Genomic DNA, 26,082 nt, shown 5'->3' with positions numbered 1-26,082 from the left:
AACTAAAAATTATGATATATTAAGAGGACGGAGGAAATGATTCAGGAGTGTTTATGAGATGAAAACCCTCACTGATCATAAAAAGAAGTCAACAGATAATCTCTAAAATGAATGAATCAAAACGTTACAGAATAGATTCATTATCTAAATATATGTAAGTATATATATGAAGAGAACAAGGGACTGCAGTTTTTGTTGTTGGTATTTTTGTACTAATTGGCTGTTTACAAAAAAAAAAAAAATTTAAAAAACCTAAGACCTAGGCCATACAGGGAGGCATACCTTAACTTTGGCAGGTTCTAAGACTAAAAAGAAAGTAAATTGTGATGAAATAAAAAATAGCTTGCCTTGATATTATACATTTTTACCTTTCAAAAATGCTTGTGATAACCATAGTACCAATGAGTATACCAAATGCCCAAATTCTAGTTTCTAAATACCTTTTCAGACTGAAAGGAATCAGAGCTCTTTAGAGGAATGGCTGATTCCAGGGATGGTGCAGGGAAAGTATAAGGTGGACCTGGAACATCTTGTGCCAGAGAGCTCATGCTCAGAGGCTAATAGGGACACATTAAAAGGACCCAAAGCTAGCTTAAGGGGCTCCCCAGGCCTCTGACTCTTGATCACAGCTCAGGTCTTAATCTCAGGGTCATGAGTTCAAGCCCGATGTTGGACTCCTCACTGCATTTGGAGAGTACTTAAATAATTTTTTTTTAATTCATGAGAGACATGAGAGACAGATACAGAGACAGAGACAGAGGTAAAGGGAGAAGCAGGTTCCATGCCCAATAAATTTTTTTTAATTAAAAAAAGGAGAGGGCAGCCCGGGTGGCCCAGCAGTTCAGCGCCACCTTGGGCCCAGGGCCTGATCCTGGGGACCCGGGATCGAGTCCCACGTTGGGCTCCCTGCATGAAGCCTGCTTCTCCCTCTGCCTGTGTCTCTGCCTCTGTGTGTGTGTGTGTGTGTGTGTGTGTCGTGAATAAATGAATAAAATCTTTTTTTAAAAAAAAGGAGAAAATAAAATTTTGTGTTAGCATTGGAGGTGACTATCATGTCAACCTATCCTGAAAGTTGATAAAAAGGTATTTACAAGGAATTCTTGTTCATCCCCAAGAACTTGATGAAGTTCTTCTTTACAAAAGAATGTAGATGAGTAGGGGATCCCTGGGTGGCGCAGCGGTTTGGCGCCTGCCTTTGGCCCAGGGCGCGATCCTGGAGACCCGGGATCGAATCCCACGTCGGGCTCCCGGTGCATGGAGCCTGCTTCTCCCTCCGCCTGTGTCTCTGCCTGTGTGTGTGTGTGTGTGTGTGATGAATAAATAAAATCTAAAATAAATTAATTAATTAATTTAATTTAATTTAATTTGCCAGTTTGCAAACCCCAATGAAGTACCTGCACCAGGCAAACATCATCAGGGGATGCTTAACCCATTAAGTGAAAGGCTGTAGCCAAATGGGATATTTGCCTGTGCCAAAGTATCATCTGGAAGTTGTAATGCTGTGTGTATATATAAAATACATATATTATTATTATTAACAGCGCTGTGATTTATGTCTATTGTTTTATATGTATAGAGGAGGAATGATAAAGCAAATGTGACACCTTGTAGCAGTTGGTGAATCTGTCCAAAGATTACACAAGAGTTGTTTCAACTATTCTTACAACTTTATCATTAGGTTTTAAACTATTTCAGAGCGGTGCCTGGCTGGCTCAGTCGGAGGAGTACGCAACTCTTGATCTCTGGGTCATGAGCTCAAGCCCCATGTTGGGTGTAGAGATTATGTACATATGCACATACATATGTAAACAAAAAAATTATTTCAGAGTAAAAAATCTTAGAAAAATCTAAGTTAAACCTAGACCAGCTGGAGAGGCAGCTTCTAATTTTGGTGGGACCTAAACACACATGGACTAAGAGGAAAGTAAATCTTGATAAAGTCGCTCTTATTGAAATACTTTTATTATCTTGGTATTTCTTGCAGCGTTCAAGAAGGCATGGAGAGCTCCGGCCTGTACACCTTCTGGGGCGGGCAGAGCCAGGAAGCTGATGGGGGAAGAGGGAGGTGGAGGTGGGACCTGGTGACAACTGGAGCCCGTTCCCAGACACTCTGCTTCCCTGCCCGGTGTCCTTTCTTCCCAGCTGAGACTCCTCATCCGTACACTGGGAGCCAGCACCCCAGAGAGCTGGCGGGGAGCCCCTTGGTCCCTCAGCACCTGCCTAGCACCCACACTCGCGGCCTTTATGTCTCCCGGGATCGTCTTCCAATCGTTCCGTCCCTGCCCGCACCGGGTTACAGACGCTCCGCACCTGCCGGGGCTGGTTTTCATCTTTGTCGCATGTCTCTGGCCCGTAGTTTGGGCGCAAGTGCCGGATGAGGCGGGACAGCTCCGTGTGGCCTTTCCCATCCACTGTCTTCAGGAAGCAGTTCGTGAATGCTCGGGAGAGGGGACGGGTAGAGCGGGTATGCTGGGCCTTCACCGACCCTCCAGCTGGATGTGTTCGGCTGCGAACGGCCGGTGGGCGACCGGGAGGACCTACAGGACACAGCTCAGACGTGCAGGACGTTTGACAGGCCCCGCGTGGGGCTGAGGCCCAGAGACAGCTCCAGGGAGAGGGGCCGGCTCCACTGCCGGCCTCCCTCCGGCCTCATCGTTGATTCTCTCCCCGCAGGAGCTGTTCTCCTGAAGTCCGAGTTCGCTGGTCTCTCAAGGTTTTGTCCCCGATTGACGCTTCCCAGTTTCTGCAGCCCAGCTGCCCCCACCCAGGGCTGGCATCCAAGGCCCACGGAGCTGCCCACACGAGACGCCTCAGTCTCAACCCCGGCACAGAGAGGCCCAGGGAGGAGGACAGGACGCAGCCTCGGGGGCTGATACACCCAGAGAGCAATTCCCGGGCTGGGTGGCATGCGGGGGAAGTGTGTGACCTCGGCCAAGTCACACGGCTTCTGAGCCTCCATTTCTTCTTCTGCAAAATGGAGAGACAATAAAGCTAACTTCTCCCTTCCCTCCCCCCCAAAAACTGGCTGAGTGGATTAATTCAGATGACTGGGGCCTCCACGCTTCCTCTAGTGCTTCAAAATGTTCGTGACCGTCAGGGGCCACGTGCCCAACTCTGCACGGAGGGCTGCCCCTGGAGGGAGGTAAGGGTTCCTCGTTCCGCCTTCTTCACGCTCTCTTCCCTTACCTCTGCAAACTGATTCAGGCATAATCTGGTTATGCGAACAGCAGGCACCTGGACCTGCCGGCCTAAATATTTATTCCCTGGGAGGTTGTGAGGACGAGGCAGTGCAGCTTCTCCACCGCAGAGCCACACTGCCTGGGTGCAAACCCTGGTTCTACCCTTTACTGGCCCTATGAGCTTGGCCAAGGTGTGTCCTAATGTAGAAGTATAGCATTGGGACGCCTGGGTGGCTCAGTGGTGCAGCGTCTGCCTTCGACTTAGGGCACCCCCCCTGGGGTTCTGAGATCGAGTCCTGCATCAGGTTCCCCGCAGGGAGCCTACTTCTCCCTCTGCCTGTGTTTTTTTTTTTTTTTGAGAGAAAGCATTTTATTGATTTTAATTACATGCATGCTTTTCTTCTGTAAATAGACAATAAATTTTTGTAGATAGTCTTGATGTGTTATCTTTATTTTGGATTTCCTTTATGTAAAACCAGTGAATATATAACTAAGCGTTAGTGGACTGGATGAAAAGAAACTGGTTATTAGACAAGAACAGAGGCTGTAGTTACCAGGACTACTTTTAGTGTTGCAGATTAATACATTCTGCAGTTTATAGGTCAGCACCTTCACCTTTTTTCACTCGTATTTCATGTAAGGCATCAACCACTGTGATTTTTGCTGATGCTGACGCCTGTCCTTGGGAATTGGATGCATGGCACTCGTATTCTCCAGCATCTTCCTTACTGAGAGGAGATACCAGCACCCAACCAGTGACTTCATGCTTTTCTGGGCCACCCCGGGTCTGAATAGCCGGGTCTGCCCCTCTCTCTGTGTCTCTCATAAATAAATAAATCTTAAAAAAAAAAAAAGAGAGAGAGAGAAAGAGAGAGAGAGGGAGAAGTATAGGAATATTAGAGACCTGTAGCTGGAACATGTCAGCATTAAAGTTAGGGCTCGACACTGGGTGTTATTCTGTATGTTTGCAAATTGAACACCAATAAAAAATAAATTTATTATTATTTTTTTAATTTTTATTTATTTATGATAGTCACACAGAGAGAGAGAGAGAGGCAGAGACACAGGCAGAGGGAGAAGCAGGCTCCATGCAGGGAGCCCGACGTGGAATTCCATCCCGGGTCTCCAGGATCACGCCCCAGGCCAAAGGCAGGTGCCAAACCGCTGCGCCACCCAGGGATCCCCAAAAATAAATTTATTATTAAAAAAAAAAAGTTAGGGCTCGAATCCCAGGTCCACCGTTGATGGCCTGGGTGACCTCATGCAAGATGCCTAACTCCTCCGTGTCTGGTTTCCTCCCCACCTGTACATGCAGACAGTGTCAACAGTCCCTTCCACCTGCAGGACCACAGGGGCAGTGAGATCTCTAAGGACTTACAGAACACCTAGTACGTCGCAGGAGCTGTCATTTGTTTATTTGAAACAAAGTCATTGCTCCCAGGTGTGGAGGTTGCCTGGGGGAGGTCGGGGAGGATGCACCCACCTGGCTGCTTAAACAAAGGGTGCGAGGCTCTAGCCTCCCGAAGGCCCGGCTCCCCGCCCTGCTTGGCCCCGCCCCCGTGCGGCGTGGCCCCGCCCCTGGCCCCGCCCTCTGGCCCCGCCCCGCGCCGCCCGGCCACGCCCCTGCGCTAGTCTCGCGCACTTTCCGAGTGCGCGAGCTCGGGCCGGGACCGGGGGCCGACGGTTGGTCGGGCGAGACCATCTGTTACGCTGCGTGGGGGGAGCCGACGGCCTGGGCCTCCGCGTTTTCTCAATTTTCAGCGTTTCTGGCCCCGGTGCTGGCGCTCCTGCGGCCTTTCGGTGCGCGCCGCCCTCCCGGCCTGCGAGCGGGAGCCCCCGGCCTCCGGGGCGGCGGTCGCCGTGGCCCCGCGCGGCCGCCCCCCCCTCCGGACGCGGGGCCGGTGGGACAGGACGACGGCGGCGGGGGGAGGCGGCGGCCCTGGCGCCATTTTGTGGGAGCGAAGCGGTCGCGGGGCTGCTCGCGGGTCGGTGGCTGCTCCGGTTTCCCTGTCGGGCCTCCCAGCCGCGGGCTCGCGGGTGAGTCGCGGACGCCTGTCGCGGCGCCCGCCGGAGGGAGCGGCGGGGCCGGGCCTGGCGGGGGGGCGGGGCGCCGGGGGGCGCCGGGCCGCGCGGGGGCTGCTGGGAGGTGGGCCCCGGCACGACCTGGCGCGGCGGCCGCGTTCCCCGGAGGCCCCGGAGCCCCGACGGGGGCGGTGAGCCGGGGGCGGGGGAGGGGGGAAACGGTTGCTCGGACACGGGCGTGCGTCACGGGTGTTGATTTTTCCCGTTTCAGAGCAATAGAGAGAAGATGTCCGAGTACATTCGGGTGACGGAGGACGAGAACGACGAGCCCATCGAGATCCCGTCGGAGGATGACGGCACCGTGCTGCTGTCCACCGTCACCGCCCAGTTCCCCGGGGCGTGCGGGCTGCGCTACCGGAACCCGGTGTCCCAGTGCATGCGGGGCGTGCGGCTGGTGGAGGGGATCCTGCACGCCCCCGACGCCGGCTGGGGCAACCTGGTGTACGTGGTCAACTACCCCAAAGGTTCGCAGCCCTGGGCCCCGCGGCGCTGGGGGCACGGGGTCGGCCCGGCCGCACAGGCAGCCCGGGTTCTTCTTTATTCTTTTTTTCTTTTTTTTTCTTTGGAGATTTTATTTATTCATTTATTCATGAGACAGAGAGAGGCAGAGACACAGGCGGAGGGAGAAGCAGGCTCCATGCAGGGAGCCCGACGCTGGACTCGATCCCGGGACACCCCCCCCCCCCCCCCGGGGTCACGCCCTGAGCTGAAGGCTAAACCGCTGAGCCCCCCTCCCGGGCTGCCTTCAAGTACTTCTTTAAACGCTGCTGTCAGACTGGTTAATGGAAATTGGAAATACACAACAGTTTCTTTTTTTTTTTTAAGATTTATTTATGATGAACACAGAGAGAGAGAGAGAGGCAGAGACACAGGCAGAGGGAGAAGCAGGCTCCACGCAGGGAGCCCGACGTGGGACTCGATCCCGGGACTCCAGGATCACACCCTGGGCCAAAGGCAGCGCTAAACCGCTGAGCCGCCCAGGAATCCCCACTTTTCTTTTTTTTTTTTTAAAGAGAAAACTGTATTTAATTTGAGCAAGTGTCGCCCGGTAATGCCAAACTTAAGGAGCTACCAAGAATACTTTTGCAACGATCAGTCTGTGGTAGTGAGTAGGTTCTTTTGAAGTGCCCCAACATTTCTGGGTTTTGTCCCTGCAGGCTTCTACCATCCATTCCGTTAATCTGACTTTTCCCCCCTTAAGTGAATATCAGTTGCAATCACCCAGATCCTGAACTAGTGCAATTAAAATTTGGGGATTTGGTCTTATTTTCTCACTGCCTGTCATCGCTGATGTTGTAAACCTTAAAAAAAAAAAAAAAAAGGAAAAGTGAAGTTTGCCAAGGAAGCACATTTTAGCACTAACAAGTTGCTTTAGTTGATCCATGTGTTACTTTTATTATAACTTGATGTTGCAACAAAGTGTATTATTTGCTTAGCGTGCAAGACATTGGCTTACACTTTGAGACTATCTTTCTTTTAACAGCATCAGCTTGGGTTTTTTTAGTATGTTATTTCTTGAGCCATTGGCTGTAGATTGATACTTTTCCAAATTTAAAATAATGTTTTTTAGATCATGTGTTAGTGTAGGTTCATCAGTTATAACAAACTGTACTGTCCTGGATGGGGCGGATATGGATAATGGGGGAAGCTATGCACCTGCGGAGGTAAAGGGGCATGTTGGGAAATCTCTCCTTTCCTTTCCATTTTGCTGTGGACCTAAAACTGCTTTAAAAAATAAAGTCCAGGGCAGCCCCGGTGGCTCAGTGGTTTAGGGCCGCCTTCAGCCCAGGGCCTGATCCTGGAGACCCAGGACTGAGTCCCACATCAGGTTCACTGCATGGAGCTTGCTTCTCCCTCTGCCTGTGTCTCTGCCTCTCTCTCTCAGGAATAAATAAAATACTTAAAAAAGTAAGTCCATTTTTAATTAATATATTTTAGAGATTTTATTTGCTTAGTTGAGAGTGCAGGGGAAAGAGCACAGATAAGGTGAAGGGGGGCAGAGGGAGAGAGAGCAGTGGACCCTGCTGAGCAGGGAACCCGGTACAAGGCTCTATCCCAGGACCCTCGGATCATGACCCGAGCCAAAGGCAGATGTTTAATCAGCTGAGCCACCCAGGCACCCTAAAGTCTATTTTTTAAAATGTCTATTTAGTTCTTCTTTTTCCTTTACAAATACAGGTTTTTTAGAATAACCCAAGATCATTTTTGGTATGTGACTTTTATAAAGTCAAATGAAGTAGAATTATTTTTGTTTTGATGTACCTTTTGAGAGAGGAGAACAGATCATCATAACCTGGAGATATCACAAAACCCGAAGTGGGAGTCCCTTTCTTTGCACCAGCAAAGCCCCTCATATAGGGGTTAATGTGTTCTTAGACCTGTTACATGAGGAGTTCTGAAAGGTTTCTCATTTTGTTTAGATAACAAACGAAAAATGGATGAGACAGATGCTTCTTCAGCAGTGAAAGTGAAAAGAGCTGTCCAGAAAACTTCTGATTTAATAGTGTTGGGTCTTCCGTGGAAAACGACTGAACAGGATCTAAAAGAATATTTTAGTACCTTTGGAGAAGTTCTTATGGTTCAGGTAAACTTTGATTTTATATAATAATTTCTTCTGATGAATGAACATCCAGAACTCTTATAGTTTGGTAACACTGCCCTTCATGTTCAGCAGACAGTAATTTGTTTTTAAAGACTTTATTTATTCATGAGAGCCACACAGAGAGGCAGACACACAGGCAGAGGGAGAAGCAGGCTCCCTGCAGGGAGCTCGATGCGGGGCTTGATCCTGAGACGTCCTGAGCTCAACCAGTGAGCCACCCAGGCTTTCCCAGCAGACAGTATTTTTATTTATTACATGCACATAGGGGATCCTGAAAAGAAATTTGGGTTGGGGCCCCTAGCAGGCTCAGTGGGTAGAGCACATGACTCTTTTTTTTTTTTTTTTTTTAAGATTTATTTATTCATTCAGAGAGAGCGAGAGAGAGGCACAGGCAGAGGGAGAAGCAGGCTCCATGCAGGGAACCCAATGTGGGACTCGATCCTGGATCTCCAGGATCACACCCCAGGCTGTAGGCGGCGCTAAACTGCTGCGCCACCAGAGCTACCCAGCACATGACTCTTGATCTCAGAGTTATGAGTTCAAGCCCTGTATTGGTCCTAGAGCCTCCCTAAACAAAAAAAGACAAAATTTGGGTCATATTCTTTCTCTTTACACATATATCCTGTATTTTTGCCTTTATTGTTAATAAAACCATACTGCATAAGGGCTTAAGGGAAGAAGGTGACATTAGCCTATTTCTTTTTAACTTAAATTGCTGGGAGATTAAAAAACACTTACTATTAAAGTGGGGTGGGGAGGGTGCCTGGCTGGCTCAGTCCAGGGAGCATGTGACTCTTGATCTCAGGGTCAGGAGTTGGAGCCCCACATTGGGTGTAGGGATTACTAAAATAAATAACTTTAAGGGTGCCTGGATTGCTTAGTCAATTGGAACATTTGCCTTGGGCTTAGGTTGTGATCCTGGGGTCCTGGGATTGAGCCCCACGTGGGGCTCTGCTCAGCAGGAAGCCTGCTTCTTCCTCCCCCTCTGCTCCTCCCCCCTACTCATGCTTTCTCTCTCTTTCAAATAAATAAAATCTTCTGATAAAAAAATTGATAACTTTTTTAAAAACCCACTTATTTTCTGCCTTTCCCACTTAAGATTTGTAGACATTAGATTTTTTTTAATTTATTTTAATTTATTTTAGGATTCTAAAACATTGTTAAGATTCTGTAACAGGATTATTACATGATCTGGATTTGACATTTATTACCCTCCTGTTGCTTTTACCTCAAGAATAATTTGGTTTAAGTTTTAATTAAGCGGCTCCATCAAAGTGAAGCCATTGAAATTACCAAGAAACTGATTTGGTTGTGTGTGTGGTTCTAGTAAATTTCAGTGATTTTTTTTTTCCCCCTAGGTCAAGAAAGATATTAAAACTGGTCATTCAAAGGGGTTTGGCTTTGTTCGTTTTACGGAGTATGAAACCCAGGTTAAAGTAATGTCACAGCGACATATGATAGATGGACGGTGGTGTGATTGTAAACTTCCTAATTCTAAGGTATTTTTGCTCTTTTCCCCATACTTTGGGAAATTTTGCTGACAAACTCCCTTAGAAGACACTGTAAAATGTTGCACAAAATGCCCTTGGAAAAGGTGGTGGCAGGATGTAGTCCTGAAGCCTTTTGCCTTGTTAATAAAACCGTACGATTGTCATGCATGCCGAATATCTTATGTTTGAAAGGTTTAGTTTATTCCCCCTTGAAACTTAAAGTTTGTTCATTTTATTGTTATTTCTAGTGAGCAAACAGATTCTTGGGTAGTTACATGTTAAAATTCAAGGACAGCTAGAATCCGGTAATCTTGTCGGGATGGCCTGACTTGTTCCAGGCAGGCAAGGCTGATTTGGAGAGCGAGCATCTTTACCAGGGCATTTCTGTCATTGACTTTGCTTAATCCAAACATACGGTCTTGAACTTTAAACTTTAAAGCGTTGGGGGCACCTGACGGGCTCAGTCAGTAGAGCGGGTTACTCTTGATCCCGAGATTGTGGGTTCAAACCCCACACTGGGTGTAGAGATTACTTAAAAATAAGGTCTCTTGAAAAGTAAATATTATTCTTCCCTGAAGTCTTAAAGAGAAGTGCTAATGCAGAAAACTAAGAATGTACCTACTTTTTAATGATAGAAAAGGCAGATAGCTTTTGTTATATCCTCTATCATATAATGCTCTTCATCGCTCATAAAATACTTTTCATGTTTTTCTTTTCTTTCGATTTGACCAGCAAAGCCCAGATGAGCCTCTGAGAAGTAGGAAGGTGTTTGTTGGGCGCTGTACGGAGGACATGACCGCCGACGAGCTGCGGCAGTTCTTCTGCCAGTACGGAGAAGTGGTAGACGTCTTCATTCCCAAACCGTTCAGGGCCTTTGCCTTTGTTACATTTGCAGATGATCAGGTATTTTTCTCTTTAATAATTTTGTCCCAGCTATTTAGGTAATTTGTCTTGAATTTCTCCCACCCCGCTAATTGCCATCCTTAGCTGAGCTCTCTGGCCTTGTGAGCTGTGGGATACGTAGGTTTAGATAGTTGTGATAGACACTTGAGATATTTCTTGAGTACCTGGCATTTAACTGGGAGTGTTGTTTTACATCTTTTGAAAATAAGGTGAAAAATCCCTGTTGTCTTACTAGAGCTAAAGGCGATTTTATGCGTTTAAATTAAGTGAGCGTTCATTGCTTATTTTTCCTCCGGCTTAGTCAATGGCTTGAAATCTAAGTGTTATTGCTACTTTTGCTGTGTGAGTCAGTGGTTTAATCTCCTTTATTTACACCCCTTATTTCTTATAGGTTGCCCAGTCTCTTTGTGGAGAGGACTTGATCATTAAAGGAATCAGCGTACATATATCCAATGCTGAACCTAAGCACAATAGCAATAGACAGTTAGAAAGAAGTGGAAGATTTGGTGGTAATCCAGGTGGCTTTGGGAATCAGGGTGGATTTGGTAACAGTAGAGGGGGTGGAGCTGGTTTGGGAAACAATCAAGGTAGTAATATGGGTGGAGGGATGAACTTTGGTGCTTTTAGCATTAATCCGGCTATGATGGCTGCGGCCCAGGCAGCGCTGCAGAGCAGCTGGGGCATGATGGGCATGTTAGCCAGTCAGCAGAACCAGTCGGGCCCATCAGGTAACAACCAAAGCCAAGGCAACATGCAGAGGGAGCCAAATCAGGCCTTTGGTTCTGGAAATAACTCCTATAGCGGTTCTAATTCAGGTGCAGCGATTGGTTGGGGATCCGCATCAAATGCAGGGTCAGGCAGCGGTTTTAATGGAGGCTTTGGCTCAAGCATGGATTCTAAATCCTCTGGCTGGGGGATGTAGACAGTGGGGTTGGTAGAGACTGGTGGGAATTCAAATTTTTCTAAACACATGGTAAGTATATTGTAAAATACATATGTACTAAGAATTTTCAAAATTGGTTTGTTCAGTGTGGAGTATATTCAGCAGTATTTTTGACATTTTTCTTTAGAAAAAGAGGAAAAGCTAAAGGAATTTTATAAGTTTTGTTACATAAAGGGTTGAAATATTGAGTGTTTGAAAGTGAACTGCTGTTTGCCTGATGGGTAAAAACCAACACACTACAATTGATATCAAAAGGTTTCTCCTTGTAATCTTTTATCCCTGGACTTGTCAAGTGAATTCTTTGCATGTTCAAATGGAAACCATTGATTAGAACTACATTCTTTTCTCCTCGTTTTAATTTGAACCCCACCATATGGATTTTTCCCTTAGGAAAATCTCCTTTTTGGAGATCATGGTGTCACAGTGTTTGGTTCTTTTGTTTTTGTTTTTGTTTTTTTAACACTTGTCTCCCTTCACATGCAAAAGTACAATATGAAGCCTTCATTTAATCTCTGCAGTTCATCTCATTTCAAATGTTTATGGAAGAAGCACTTCATTGAAAGTAGTGCTGTAAATGTTCTGCCATAGGAATACTTCTGTCTGCACGCTTTCTCATTCAAGAACTCGTCAGCACGCTGCACAGGCCGCGTCTTTGACGGTGGGTGTCCCATTTTTATCCGCTACTCTTTATTTCATGGAGTCGTATCAACGCTATGAACGCAAGGCTGTGATATGGAACCAGAAGGCTGTTTGAACTTTTGAAACCTTGTGTGGGATTGATGGTGGTGCCGAGGCATGAAAGGCGAGTATGAGCGAGAAAAGGCGAGAGCGCGTGCAGAGACTTGGTGGTGCATAATGGATATTTTTTAACTTGGCGAGATGTGTCTCTCAATCCTGTGGCTTTGGTGAGAGAGTGTGCAGAGAGCAATGATAGCAAATAATGTACGAATGTTTTTGCATTCAAAGGACATCCACATCTGTTGGAAGACTTTCAGTGAGTTTTGTTCCTAGGTAACCCACGTTAGTTGAATGTGTTAAGTGAAACGATACTTGTACTTCCCCACCCCTTTGTCAACGGCTGTGAATGCTGTATGGTGTGTGTTCTCCTCTGTTACTGATCTGTAAGTGTGCTCATGTGACCTGAAGCTGGTGGGTTGAGAACATGGACTGAGCTTGTGGTGTGCTTTGCAGGAGTACTTGGAAGCAGAGTTCACCAGTGAGCTCGGGGTGTCGCACAGAAGGGTGGAAGTCCTAATGTCTGTTAGCTCCCCTAAGAATGCTGTCTGAGGCAGTTCTGTGTCCTGTGCTTGGATGCTTTTTATAAGAGTTGTCAATGTTGGAAATTCTTAAATAAAACTGATTTAAATAATATGTGTCTTTGTTTTGCAGCCCTGAATGCAAAGAATTCATAGCAGTTAATTCCCCTTTTTTGACCCTTTTGAGATGGAACTTTCATAAAGTTTCTTGGCAATAGTTTATTTTGCTTCAAATAAACTTATTTGAAAAGTTGTCTCAAGTCAAATGGATTCATCACCTGTCATGCATTGACACCTGATACCCAGACTTAATTGCTATTTGTTCTTGCATTGTCCAAAGCGAAAAAGTTTTTTTTTTTTCTTTTTAAATCTAGTTTTTAATAAGTCTGGGTGACCACACCTAAAATGGTAAGCAGTACCCTCCAGCTTTTTATTAGTGCCTCTGTGCATTTGGGTGATGTTCTATTTACATGGCCTGTATAAATCTCCATTGGGAATCCTGCCTTCTAAAAATATTCTTATTTGGGGGAGTGGGAAAAAAACAATTATTCTGAAATGCTTTGTAGCAAAGCATAGCAGTCGAAAAGAAGGGAATACCAGCACCTTTCGAGTTTGGGATTTGAAAAGTGGAATTAATTGCAGTAGGGATAAAGTAGAAGAAACCACAAATTATCTTGTGCCTGAAATCCATTACAAAGCCTGATAGCTTTAAGAACTAGCAGGGTGGGTCGTCTGTCTGGAAGTGTTAAGTGGAGTGGGCTCTGTCCTCCACAGGTGGGGGAATAGAGGAATGTTGGACAAAACCGTTTACAAACTCAGATTAGACTCTCACGACGCATTGTGAAGAATGTGAAAGCAATAATCTATTGATCCTCTGTTGTACTTTTTATGTAACTACTGTGAGAGTTGAGCTTGTTTTCTGATGGAAGAATGTTAACAGTTTTTGTGTTGGTAGCTTTACCTGATGCCCTTATCTGATTAGAGTATGATAAATAGGTTTGTCATTTTGCAAGTTACGTGTTTTAAACTTTTAGAAATGAAGTCGTCCTTTAGACTTGTGATCGCCACGTTGTTTCGTTATTCAGTTTCTTCTGTAAAAGGATCTTGCGTTGTTTTAATTTTTTTCTGCATCTAAGTTGCATGATTTCCAAACCCTGTACCATCTGAATTTTGCATTTTAGCACTTGCACTATTACTCAGCAGCAGTAACATGGTAACACTTAAAATGGTATTCGGGGACCTCCAAAGACTAAACTGACAAGCCTCCAAGGAGCCCAGGGGTAAGTTCACTTGTCAATGGCATGGTTTTAATCCCTTATTTACACTTGTTGTAAATCTAGTTACCAGTCTTAGAAGGCTTTCAATGTCGAGCAGCCTTCTGTTAACATGTTTGTGGTACCAGTAGCTGTGGGTATTTAATTCTACCCTAAAAACTTAAAAAAAAAAAAAAAAGAAAAAAAAAACGAAAATGAAGTCTAAAAGTAAACTATTTGGCAAAGATTTGTTTTTAAAAGTCTATTTGGTCATCTCAATGCATTCATTCTCAAGATTTTTTTGAACCCGTTGAATAAAAAATTTGTTGCCACCACAGTTTAGTGTCTGGAGTCTTACTGGAAAAAAAAAAAAAAAAAATTTTCTTTTTTATATGTGACAAAGGTGATGGAAAGTTACCTTTAACGTGCACAACAGAAATTGGGCCAAAACTCACAATGAATTTTGACATGAGTGGTAATTATTTGGCTAGAATGAAACCCTTTGTTGAAGGTCACCTATTAAAACTTGTTGAGGAGGGAACGTCCAGTGAAAGTGACATGAGATCTTAAAGGTTAAACCAGAACCTAAATTGTGTCCTTAGGAAAAAAGATGATGTGTGTGATAATTAGAGTCCTTTGTTGTTGAGTACTAGGTGAGTAGCTCTTCACTGTGTGAGTTCTCTACTCAGCTGTTGTATGATTTGTGCTCTGTTGTTGCTAAGCGTGCCCAAGTATTTCCATGTTTATTGTAAGGGGAGAAAAACCCACTAGATCTGCCTATAATAATATCACCATTTAATTCTAATGTGTTTCTTCTTAAGGAAATGCCACATTTGATTCCGCTGTCTTCTGTATGTGAACATTATTTAGGTTATTTCCAAGCACCAGGAACATCCTCACAGCTAAATTAAATTATTAACATTGGAATTACTAGGTCAGAGACCATGCATGCTGTCAAGGCTTTTCAGATCTATGGCCAGATTGTCCTTTAGAAGATGTTCTTTAACAATGCGCAGTAGTGCTGTTCCATGTTCTCTTCGTCTGCCAATTTGAGGAGTGAAAAATTGTATCTCACCAATTTGTGATACTGGTTTTTAAACCTGGGAGTCGATCAATACCTAAGCTTAAAGTATAGATGTTTCCAATTAAAAAAAAAAAAATCACCATCCAAGGTTATTCCTGCGCCAGTACTGCTATAGTACACAAAGCCGTGTTAGAGATCAGTGAGAAGCGTCCCCAAATGGTGGAGAAGTAGAGAACACAAACAGGCAGTTATAGAAATGTAGGTATACGGTACCAAAGACTGGACTTTGTAAGTAATTAGATGCAGATTTAACCAGTGAGTTTCTGTTGGTTTGGGGAAGGTGATGCCACTTAATCGTTTGTATCCCCTTGGATCAAAGAGGGGTGGGTGGGAAAACTGGCAGGTGAGGAGCACCTGTAATGACGGTCTGGCCCGTGGTGTGGTTGGGGGTGGTTGGGGGTGTTCACGTCTCTCCGGTCACGGTGCTGCCAAGATATTTAACAGGGATGTTTTAACTAAAGAATTGGTTGATTAAATCAATTGATTGTGCAGACATACAGATTAAAAATTATTAATTATGTTCTCGATCCAGGGAATATAGTTAATGACTTTGGTATACACCCCATACTGATTGGCTTCCCCGCAATTAGTGGAACCCCAGGACACTATTCCTCCCACAAACCATCTCTGTGTCTCATTGTCTAGAAACACTAATGCCCCCCCACTGTCCCCTCTGCAGCTGTCCTTGCCCCCACCTTCTAAGCCAGCGCAAAGCATGTTCTCCGTGACCCTCCCCGCCGGGTAGGACAGCTTTTCATACGCAGCGGTACATTTCTGATGGTCGACAATCGGTATGTCAACAAACATCAGATGTCTGGCAAGAGAACCCCTCTGGGTTAATCCCCATCCAGATGCGGTTCCAATGTCATTGGTCCTCATGAGGGATTCCGCTTCCTTCCTTGGCAGACAGATAGGCAGGACGTTGCTGTTGATGACAACTCTGTTCTTCAGCTTAATCAGTGCTATGTCGTTGTCAAAACCAGCGTCAGGAGCGTAGCCTTCATGTATAAAGATGGCCTCGGCCTGGGCCTGGGTGTACTGAGCCGACAGTCTCTTCAGGGTACCCATCCTGATGTCCAAGGAGGAGGCAGCTGCCTTCTGCGCATACACCGCGTGGGCCGCGGTCAGGATCCAGTTGTCCCGCAGGAGGGCGCCCGCTGCCGTAGTCCGACCCAGTAACAGGACTTGCCAGGGAAAGTCCCCCAGCCTGGCCTTCTGCCCTCCGTATATACGACCTTCTGTGGTGCGAGTGGATAGTCCACAAACTGGGGAAGGAAGCAGATACACAGCCTTCGTAGTAACCCAGGGGCCTTACCTCCCCACGATTAGTGCCTCGTTGGATTCGGGTCTGACGTCACCCAGAGGTTGCAGGCGGTTATTTGGGCATCCACCTAGACAGGCAAGTGAGGCGGCTCTAAGACCGTTCAAAGACCTGGTAAAACCTCTTGGTATTAGCTCCTCAGAAAATGAGGTGAGTGGAAATTAACTTTTAGGAACTAATTTGTTTTGCTAAAATAATTTGGTCTACACGATTGGGAAAATTACTTAATAGGGCAAACAGGAATTGTCTGAGCTGATGTACTGGGTGATGTGATTAGAAAGTAAAAGGAAATGACCTTTTTCATTGCTTGTTTTCCCACTTGTAAAATTAGGTATTTACCTTGTAGTTCTGGGAAAGGAACTAAAGTCGCTATCCCAGGATTTGAAAATTCCTTGCACCTTTGAACATCTAAATGTTTTAAAAATCAGAATGTTGCACTTGTAGCCAGGAACCTCCAGGTCCAGGAATTCCTATTTTTTGGTCTAGTTGATTCTTCCAAACTAAATTTTACTGTGTATCTGCTCATTAACGTAGCAACTGTGTTTCTCCTCGTGGCAGAGAACTTGGATAGGACCCCCCGGATGTGGTGTCAGCTAAGATGTAGGGTCTTTCTTTGAACTAAGCCAGACAACACAGGGGTAATGACTACGTTACTACCTTTCTGATTTTTTTAATCACTGAACTCAACTATATCTCCAGAGCCAATTCTAGTAAAAAAAAAAAAAAAAAATTTAAGTACTATTAAAAGGCAAATTGCATTAATGTTTAAAGACTAGATGTCGTTGAAAACAATTGCTTAGGGAAATAATGAAGTTATTAGCTTTGGGTTTTAATAGCAGTTTTACAGAGAAGAAAAGCAGCTCCGCAGAACTCGTGTTTATAAATGTATAAATGGTTCAAGATAATTTTTAAAATCATTTAATTTTTTATGCTTGCCTAGTTGTAAGGTCAGAAATAATCGAGTGAATGACGCAGTCAGCACCTAGCAGCCCCTCCGCCCAGAAGGGGGGTAATGAGAACGTATTATTTGGAAATAACAACTTGGTCTAAGAGCCAAGTGCTGAAGTTCATTTCTGCCCACCGCAGCGAAAGCGCAGGCAGCTCCGCCACGTCTCCCACCCGCTTCCACTTTCCATCAATTACGAGCCTCGTGCACACGTGTCCATTACCGGGCTCGCAGACCGGGGGCGATTTTTCTCCTTTGGAGCTCGTCCAGAATCCATCAGCCTCACACACATATTTACCTGCAAATCATTGGAAAAGCAGAAATGTTTAACTGCGTGCGTAAGGTGGTTGTCATTTGCTTGAATACCCCCTTGAAAAATGTTGATTCTTGAGCATCAGTGGGAAATAGAGGCGTCTGAATAACCATTTTACATGATTTCATAAATAGGAGGTCTCTGCATTAACCATGTTTGCTTGCAAAGTGGAAACCTTTTAGACGTGTAACTTGAATATGTATCAAGATCTCAAGTGCTTAATGATAAGGTTTTGACTTGTTAAATTAAACCATTTGGAATATATTGTGTGTTTGTAGTCGTCATTTACTAGATAAGATCTGTTTTCAGATTCCTGCAAATTGACATTAAAGTCGCTTCAGCTGTGATACCTCACTCAGCGGGTGGGAGAAGTGCCTCTTAACCTTCTGTGTAGCCTTGGCCGAAAATGCTCCCGTTTATGTTCAGATCGTGCGGGCCTTGGCCACGAGCGACCGCCCGCCCACAGGTGCGCTCACCGTCGCCGGCCGTCATCGCGTGGAGGCCGCCGTTACAGTGGTAGCGGATCTCCGCTCTGTGCGTGGTGGCCCCGGGGCCTGTGAGGAACTCCACGCGGCCGGCGGGCAGGTCGTCGGGAGGGCCGCAGTCTACGGCTGGCACGGGAGGGCTGGTGAGCGGCGTGGCCGTGGCCGTGGCCCTGGCACGATGTTAAGCCCTCCCCCCCCCCCACCCCCGTCGGGAAGCGCCTGGCTGCACCAGCAAGGGCTTGGCCGCTGCTCGGGCTCCCCCCAGAGATACTTAGGCACGTCGCACCCGCGTGGGCACAGGCGCTCGTGGGGACAGAGCCACTGTGGGGACTGCCAGTGGGAGCAGGCAGCGGCCCAGACGGCCCGGGCGCCCCGCGCAGCGCTCTGCAAACCCACGTGTTTGGGCGTTAGGGTCACGCTTAGGTTTCCGCAACTTCGGGCTGCGCGGCTGGTCCCGTGGGTGAGCTGCTGCAGCCGCCGCGCGTCAGGGGTCCGAGCCGGGACGCGGACTGCCCTCGGCTCCCAGCCCCGCCGCCTTCACGCTAAGAAGGGACCGTCGCCCTGGTGAGTGTGGGTTCACGATAGGAGGATACTCAGGGTCCCCAGCAGCTCTCTGGAAGCCTCTGCACGGAGTGAAGTGGGCTCGTGTGCCCGCCTCGGAGTGCAGGGACGGGCCCCGCCGCCTCAGTGGTAGTTGGGGGATTTGGGCAAGAGGCTCTCCCCACGTTTTTGTGGATTTGTTCCAATTTACATGTATTTTCTAAGAAAAAAATATTGAAAAGACGTGATTCTCACAGAATGGGAATGTCCGCGCTCACCCCAGCTTGGTGAGCCCCGTCCCTGCAGCTGGCGCCTGTACGTGTTTACACGCGTGTGCGAGACCCGTGTGAGGAGGGACGTGGTAGTGGCATTCTGGGCATTGGGGGGTCTGGTGTTCGGTTTCCCGTCCTCAACGAATGTTTTACGCTGGGAAAAATATTTTTTAAAGGTCACACTTCTCCAAAGGCAATACTTTGCCTGGTTACGTGGTCCCTCCACGAGGGGCCGGGAGCTGGGAATCGAGCCCGGGCGGACCGCGTGGGACAGAAGGCGGCGGCCGCGGAGAACAGGGCGCGGGAGCAGCCGAGGCCTTACTGCTGCAGCGCGGTGGCGGTCCCAGGACCGTCCCTCGGCACACGGCGGTGAAGGATTCCGGGGCCGAGGAAGCCTGGACGGGCGTTCAGAGGACATGACCTCCCTGGTTTCCACCACGACGGCCCCTGTGCCCGGTGTCTGTGCTCACTTGTCCCACGCCCCAAGGGTCTGTCCCCTGTGGCTAGAGCCGCCCTTTCAAGGTGCCGCTGGCCCCATAGGAACCGGATGTCGGCCTCTGCAGCGATTCATGACCGTCCCCGCTTTCCACCGAATCCAAGGACAATCGGGCCACACGAGATCCTGCTGCATTTGCCACCATTTCTTCACAGAAGGTGCCACCGGGTGGTGGCCGAAATTTGGGGAAGGCCAACCCCCTCCAACAGGGCAGAAGTGCCGGGGCTTTCCTAGGGCCTGGCCGTCACCTGGAGGACAGTCACTAAAAATACGTCGGTGGCCCTCACAGGTGCGCCGTGCTTATCGCTGGCATCGCTCACGGGCACGGGCACGGGGACGCTTTGCTCTAAAGGCCGCGAGACGTCACCTTGGCGGGGGGGCCTTTATGCCTCACGGGACAGCAGGCCGAGGGCTTTTCCCAGATCAGACACTGAAGAGGTTTGCGGTCCCAGGGGCTACGGGAAGGAGCCTGCGCCGGACACTCTGCACGGCGGGGAAAGTGCCTTTTTTTTTTTTTTTTTTTGTGACTTGGCCCCTCCGCGGGGTGGGCTGAGCGGCCGCTATCAAGCGCCTCCGTGTTATTACTTTTTGCCGCCGGGATTCAGTGACAATTTTGAAGAACATAAAGAGGACGCGTTAATCTCTCACCTGCGCCCCTAAAGCAACTTGCTAAGCATTTTTCACGATTGTCCTCCCCCTGCCGGCACAGAGGTCACTATTTATAACCTCGCAGCCTGCAGGTGCCCGCGGTGCCCGGCCTCCCTCCCCCGAGCTGCCGCGGCGGCCACAGGGAAGCGTCCGTGGCGGTCAGCAGCTTCCCTCGGGCCTTTCGGAAGCTTTTCGGATGAGGGCCCGAGCCCGGGAATGAAGGCCTCGGCCGCCCGCGCTGCTCGGCGCCGGCCCAGAAGCCGCCACTTACTGGAGCCGCTCGTACCCGGGGTCGCAGGACACGGCCACGCGGTCCTCCAGCACGCACTCGGCTTGCACGGGGGCGATGCGGCCGTTAGGCGGCGCCGCGGGACTGGGGCAGGGCCGAGCTGCGGGGACGCGGGCTCAGGGCCACCCGGCAGCGTGTCCCCGGAGGGGAGCGCCCGGCCCCCCAGCGCCCTGGGCCTCGGTGGCCGCCTCTGTAAGCCGGGGACCGAGACCAGCCCCTCCTGGGGCCGAGGCCGCGCAGCTGAGCTGCCGTCTCGAGCGCGGGGCGGGAGCGGCTGCGGGCGGCCCCCAAACGGCCCTCCGGCCCGGGGTGCACACAGCGGCCCCGCAGAGGCCCACGCCCCCTGCACCCTGCGGCCTCCAGCCTGGCCGCCGGCGTGGGCCTTCGCGAGTCCCCTTCTCCCTCCAGCAGCCGGTCCCCTGCAGGCCCGAGGCCCGTCTGCAGGCACAGCCCCGCGGGCCGCACGCACCGCCTCCCTCCTGCACCTCCCTGCCCCCAGCGGCCTCAGGCCCCGCCTGGCCCTCCCCCCCCCCCCCCCCCCCCCCCCCCCCCCGCAAACCTGATGCCCCTGCGAGTGGCGCTGAAACCGGCACCTGAGCCGTGGAAGTCTTACTGCTCCGGGAAAACGAAGACTTTCCAAACTGACCAGGAGACGGTGTCCCCCCTGCTGGACTCCCTCCTCCCAGCCAGTCCCGCCCCTTCCCACATTTCCAACAGGGGTGGCCCCACGGTTAATCTTTTTAAATCCAATTTTCTCACTTAAAAAAACTACTCCAATCCCTATAATCCAATTATCACTTCCCTGTGCCACACCCTGCACCCAGGGCTTTCCCTGCGTTAGCCCATGCAAAACAGGTGTCACCTTTGGAAGGAGACGTTTCCTTCACTTAGAATAATTGGGACATTAGGGCTCAGAGAAGTTATGTGAGAGGTTCGGTATCGCACAGCTGGGACACAAGTGTGTGGCTGGACACCCAAACCTGAGCTCTGACCTCCCTGGGGGGATGGCTGGTTAGAGAGGAGGGAGGGAGGGAGGGAGGGAGGGAGGGAAGGAAATGGATGGGTGGAAGGATGGACGAGGATGCATGGGTGGGTGGAAGGATGGATGGACAGATTGATGGATGGAAGGAAGGAAGCATGGATGAAAAGATGGATAGATGAATGGATGGATACAAGAAGGGAGCCAAAGAAAAAGAAAAAAAAGGTGCTCTTTCCCCTAAGAGAAGGTGATCTTGCCCAGAACAATCCTTTCTTTTTAAAAAAATATTTTAGGGCAGCCCCGGTGGCTCAGCGGTTTAGCACCTGCCTTCAGCCCAGGGCGTGATCCTGGGGTCCCGGGATCGAGTCCTGCATCGGGCTCCCTGCATGGAGCCTGCTTCTCCCTCTGCCTGTGTCTGCCTCTCTCTCTCTCTCTCTGAGTCTCTCACTTATTCATTCATGAGAGACAGAGACAGAGAGAGAGAGAGAGAGAGGGGGGCAGAGACACAGGCAGAGGGAGAAGCAGGCTCCATGCAGGGAGCCCGACGCGGGACTCGATCCCGGGTCCCCGGGGTCACGCCCTGGGCCAAAGGCCAGCGCTAAACTGCTGAGCCGCCCAGGGGTCCCCATAGATCATTTAATAAAGCCCATCAGATCTTCAGATTTACTCAGTGGAATCTTGTTTTTTGTTTTTGATGAACGGACGCGAAGGGCAGCGAACCGGCACCCCACAATACGCCTCTTCCGGGGCGCCCGGGGGCGTCAGTCAGCTAAGCATCTGCCTTCAGCTCGGGGCAGGATCTGGGGGGCCTGGGATCGAGCCCTGCATCTGGCTCCGCACCTGGGGGGCCGTGGGGGGCGCCTGCTTCTCCCTCTCCCTCTGCCTGTGTCTCTCTCTCTCTCTCTCTCTGTCTCTGTCTCTCATGAATGAATAAGTGAGAGACTCAGAGCCCCTGCCTGGGCTTGCTCTCTCTATCAAATAAATAAAAATCTTTAAAAAAATAAACAGAAAGTGCCTCTTTGGCGCAAGGGTTATTTTGAGCTGATATTTTCAGAAATAGCAGATGCAGGAGAAGCTCTGAACACAGAGGAGAAGTTCTCCTTTTGTAAAGGGACTTTCTATTCACAAAGGAAACGTCCGTGTTGCGAGAGCGGCTCTGTCCCCGTAGCAGGGGGGCCACGAGGCACAGCCACGACCCCCTGCCGGCGGCGGGCGACCTTCCCTCCGTTCACCGCCCCCCCAGCGGGCTCCCGGGCCCCCTCTCTGTTGTCTTTAGCTGAAGCCGGTCCTGACGCCCGAGTGCTGGGTCCCCGTGTCCCGGGGGATCTCCCCCGTCTGCACGACACACGCACCGTAACAAACTGGTTCCCCGTTTACATTTGCCGTAACTTTCCTTCTTCCCACGACTGTGTCCTCTGCAAACGCCACACACGAGTCCGCAGGCCTCACTCTCCCTTTGGGCCTTCAGCTCCCCGCGAGGCCCCCCGGGCCCCACCACCCCGGAGCGTCCATTGCGGCAGCCTGGATGTCGCTCTCCCGCCTCCCGGTGACCCGCCCTCTCCCTGTACCTCTGAGACCGGCCCAGGACCCTAAGAGGCCGGAGAAGCCGTCCCTGCCCCGCGCCCCCGGCCCTCACCCGAGCTGCTGTAGCGGATCCTCCAGCCCGCGTGCTCCCCCGAATGATCGGTCACAAAGCTGATGGCCACGGCGCTGCTTTGGGTTTCGATCCTCTGGGGCAACGTCGTCCCGCAAAACGGCCCATATTCCTCTTTGTCTGTTCGGACCTGAAAGCGCAAAGGGCCGTGTCACCCGAGGACCCTCCAGGGCCGGATGAGGCCCGAGGTCCCGGAAGCTGACCTTGAGGGAGTCGTAGGGGCACAGGGCGTCGGGGTGTGTCTCCACGTCGAAGGGCGCCACGAAGTCCAGGACGACGCTGAAGCCCTCCTCCAGGCGGATGCTGTAGGTGCAGCTGGAGAGTTTGGGGTACGGCTGCGGGTATTCGGGGCTGCTGAGCACCCCCGACCGGCCGGTGAAGACCTGACCTGCACACAGGGCTGAGGGGACGGGCCGCTGTGAGCCGGTTGGCTGGTGGCACCAAATCACACCGGACCCCCCCACCCCAGGGCCGAAGGAACCATCTAGAGTGTCTGGGGCTTCCTGGCTTTGGCTGAAACGGGCGGCCCTCCGAGGCACGCGCTCCGGGCCGCTCACACCCCCAGGGGCTCTGGGGTGAAGAAGTGAGCGACGTTGACTCCCCAAGGGGGCAGGACGGAGGGGGGCCCTCATCCCCCCACCCGGCAACTCCCAAATTCACCCTCCACGGGGCTCCCCGCGCACCCGCACCCAGCTCGGGCCGGTCCACCTTTCCTGGGTGCCCGCGGGGAGCAGAGGGGCCCCCCTGGGTCCTTCCCCTCCCACCCTGCGCCCGGCCCGGCCCTGGGGGTTCGTCGAGGGAATTTCAAGTTCACGCAGAGCAAAGCACATCCGACGCCCCTTCCCCGGCCACGGCTCGCACCACCGCCCGCCCCGCCCCAGGCTCCCGGCGTTTGAGCTGAGCAGGGAAGCTTCTGGAAGGGAGGCGTGGCCGTCCTCCCCCTGGCTGCTGCCCCGGGACGTGGGGGCCCGGGCCGCACCCCCGTGGCTGCCCCCGGGCTCTGTGCCTTGGGCCGGGCTCCGGAGTCCTCCCCTGCGCAGGCTCCTGCCCCGGGACCGGGGAGCACTCGGGCCTCCCTGCCAGCTCGGTCCGTGCGGGCCTCAGGGCCCGTCTCCAAAATGGACTGGGGGTGCCGGGCAAGCCTTTCTGGCAACCCGGCCTGTGGCCCCACGGAGGGGTCCCACCAAGTAAGCCTCACGCCGCGCGACGGGGGAAGGGGAGGGGCCAGGGCACACCCCACTGCCCTCGCCCCACCGCGCCACCCGAGACACGAAGCAGCTGCTGGAGGCCGAGGCAGGTTTATTGTTAGGTCCGCGGAGGGGGCGGGGGGGGGGGGCTGCAGGCGGCAGCGATCTCGCCCGACCCAGGCGGGAGCCGGCGTGAGACTAGGGGCTCTGCTCTGGAAGAGAGAACAGAGACAGGGAGAGACACTGGGGGAGACGCGGAGCGGGGCAGGGGGGCTGCTCCGAGGCTTGGGGCCGCCGCCTCCCCAGGGCCCCTCGGGCTGCCCATCGGGGCACCTGGCACCTGGCAGGAGCTTGCAGGGGGCGGGGGGGGGCAGGTGGGAGGGGCCGAGGGGGGGCCTTGGAGCACGGCCTGCCCCCCGGGGGGTTTGTGCGGGAAGCTTGAGCCCAGCCCGTTCCCCAGTCCTCCACCTGGGAGCGCGAGGGGGCAGGTGGCAGTACAGGGCCCAGAGCCGGACACAGGTAGGGGGCAGCACGGGGACTCCATGAGCGCGCTGAGGGGCAAGGACGGGGAGCCCAGGATGGAAGGGGGCGGGGGGATTAGGGGCTGTGGACGGGTGGGCGGGCAGGAGGGGACAGAGGGGCGGGAGTGGTCCCGCCAGGCCCCCGGGCAGAGCGGTGTGGCCTTGAGGAGCTGCTTGGGGCCAAGGTGGGGGCTGGGCACCTTCCCAGCCGGGCTCCCCCGAGCAGGTGCAGCTCACCTGAGCAGGTGCGCTTGTTCCTGTGGAGAACGTAGCCCTGGCGGCAGGAGCAGTAGAAGCCACCCAGGTGGTTGTGGCAGTGGTGGTCGCAGGGCGGGGCCTCTCCCGGGGGCACCTGGCACTCGTCGATGTCTGGGCGGGGACAGGTCAGCCGGGCGGTCAGAGGCGGCAGGTGAGGCCGTCCTGGGGCCCGGGGGCAGGTGTCTGCTGGTCCCCGAAGGTGGCTGCCGCGCGGCCAAGCCTTTTACGGGCCCAGGTCGGCACATGGCCCCGAGGACACCCCCCGGGCGGTGGATGCGGGAGCCCAAGTGTCCCGCTCATGGTCACCGCGCCAGTGGGCGGCAGGAGCCGCGGTCAGACGGCCGAGCGGGGCTGTGACGCGGTGCCCCGGGTCCCGCGCAGCCTCCCGAGGAGCAGAGTGGGGGGCCCGGCCCGAGGTCTCCCCCCTACCCCCCCGCCTCACCCTCTGCCGCATAGAAGGCCTCAAAGCCCGTGAAGGGCTGCTCGTTGGAGTAGTCGGAGCGGAAGGTGACGTCCAGGCTGGAGCCCGGCGAGCGGAAGGTGTCGTTGCCCGGGGCCCGCTCGGTGTCCGTGCTCTCCTGGCCGCACAGCGTGGCCAGCACCTCGGTCCCTGAGCTCAGCTGCAGGGGGGGTCGTGGTGGTCTCCCCCCGACCTCCCCTCCCCCCACTCCCCGCTCCCAGGCCCCCGTCCCCCGCCCACAGGGTCGCGGTCACCCGGCGGCACCTTGACAAAGTCGTACTCGCACAGGTAGGAGAGCTCCAGGTGGAAGTGGGTGAAGTAGAGGCGCAGGCGGTAGCCGGGGGGCGCCGTCAGGGCCCAGCGCCGCTCCTGGTGGTTGGCGTAGGCCCCGGGGAAGCCGGGGGACGCCAGGCGGCCGAACAGGGGCTGCGGCCACGCGGGGCCCGGGGCGGTGACCGCCCAGCTGCACAGCAAGCCCAGGAAGAGCAGCAGCCTGCGGGCGGGGCGCGTGAGGGCCGCGGGGGGCGCGGGGAGCCCCCACCCGCGGGGGACCCCGGGCCGCTCACCTCATGGTCCCGCGGCGCTCGGTGCCTCACCTTTGCCCTGTTTGCCCAGCGCCGGGCCGCCTGGGATTCCGGGAACTGGCCCCGTGACCCCGCGGGCCCGTGTCAGGAGTGGGGACAGGGTGTGCGGGGAGGCGGGGGCTGGACCCGGGCCACGAGCCCCCGGTGGGCCTCCCGGGGCTGCGGGGTGGGGGCCACGGTCAAGGCGGGCCGAGCTTCCGGGTGCAGGTGAGCACGGGCACCTCTGCTCCCCCTCCTGCGTCGACTTCCCCCCGGGACGGGGACGGGGACATGGGGCAGGAGGCGGCGTCACCACTCGGAAAATGGGAAACGATGGACACGGGGGGGGGGGGACCGG

The 26,082-nt window shown here is 52.2% G+C and overlaps 3 protein-coding genes across 9 annotated transcripts in view; 2 read left to right on the top strand and 1 right to left on the bottom strand.

The window, feature by feature from the left end:
* LOC121497825 (collagen alpha-1(III) chain-like) overlaps nt 1–2,918 on the top strand; it is a 45,285-nt gene extending 42,367 nt beyond the window's left edge. The window contains exon 7 of the mRNA XM_041767531.1: nt 2,674–2,918. Coding sequence (XP_041623465.1) covers nt 2,674–2,873 — 200 coding nt within the window. The 3' untranslated portion in view covers nt 2,874–2,918. The remainder of the gene's footprint in view (nt 1–2,673) is intronic.
* Nucleotides 2,919–5,065: 2,147 nt separating this feature from the next.
* Nucleotides 5,066–12,568, top strand: LOC121496718 (TAR DNA binding protein). Its single transcript, XM_041765275.1, has 6 exons — nt 5,066–5,216; nt 5,473–5,725; nt 7,682–7,845; nt 9,222–9,362; nt 10,086–10,256; nt 10,648–12,568. Exons 2-6 carry the CDS (start codon nt 5,488–5,490, stop codon nt 11,176–11,178), a joined length of 1,245 nt encoding a protein of 414 aa, XP_041621209.1. The 5' UTR covers nt 5,066–5,216; nt 5,473–5,487; the 3' UTR covers nt 11,179–12,568.
* Nucleotides 12,569–15,287: 2,719 nt separating this feature from the next.
* Nucleotides 15,288–25,865, bottom strand: MASP2 (MBL associated serine protease 2). Of its 7 annotated transcripts, none has more exons than XM_041765269.1 (9): nt 25,728–25,865; nt 25,426–25,654; nt 25,144–25,279; nt 24,681–24,812; nt 22,939–23,135; nt 22,718–22,865; nt 17,849–17,983; nt 17,283–17,357; nt 15,288–16,057 (listed from the first exon to the last, which is right to left on the bottom strand). In XM_041765269.1, the coding sequence occupies exons 1-9, from the start codon at nt 25,730–25,732 to the stop codon at nt 15,294–15,296; spliced, it is 1,821 nt and encodes a 606-aa protein (XP_041621203.1). In that variant the 5' UTR covers nt 25,733–25,865; the 3' UTR covers nt 15,288–15,293. The 7 variants fall into 7 exon arrangements, with proteins under 7 accessions (XP_041621203.1, XP_041621201.1, XP_041621202.1 ...); XM_041765267.1 differs by having other exon boundaries at nt 25,144–25,321; nt 25,728–25,861; XM_041765268.1 differs by having other exon boundaries at nt 17,849–17,977; nt 25,144–25,321; nt 25,728–25,861.
* Between the last annotated feature and the right edge of the window lie 217 nt (nt 25,866–26,082).

Source organism: Vulpes lagopus, chromosome 8, assembly GCF_018345385.1.
Source record: "Vulpes lagopus strain Blue_001 chromosome 8, ASM1834538v1, whole genome shotgun sequence".
Taxonomy (NCBI): Eukaryota; Metazoa; Chordata; class Mammalia; order Carnivora; family Canidae; genus Vulpes; species Vulpes lagopus.
The sequence above is the reverse complement of the archived record's forward strand: the minus strand, read 5'-3'. Positions and strand labels throughout refer to the sequence as shown.

Excerpts from the sequence above, each read along its gene's own strand:
- LOC121496718 (XM_041765275.1), top strand. The coding sequence starts at position 5,488 with ATGTCCGAGTACATTCGGGTGACGGAGGACGAGAACGACGAGCCCATC. Across the intron at positions 7,846-9,221 it reads GAGAAGTTCTTATGGTTCAG|GTCAAGAAAGATATTAAAAC; the intron begins GTAAACTTTGAT and ends TTTTCCCCCTAG. Across the intron at positions 10,257-10,647 it reads TTACATTTGCAGATGATCAG|GTTGCCCAGTCTCTTTGTGG; the intron begins GTATTTTTCTCT and ends TATTTCTTATAG.
- MASP2 (XM_041765267.1), bottom strand. Across the intron at positions 24,813-25,143 it reads GGCCTTCTATGCGGCAGAGG|ACATCGACGAGTGCCAGGTG; the intron begins GTGAGGCGGGGG and ends GTCCCCGCCCAG. Across the intron at positions 16,058-17,282 it reads GCCCCCGGTCTGCGAGCCCG|TTTGTGGACTATCCACTCGC; the intron begins GTAATGGACACG and ends TTCCTTCCCCAG.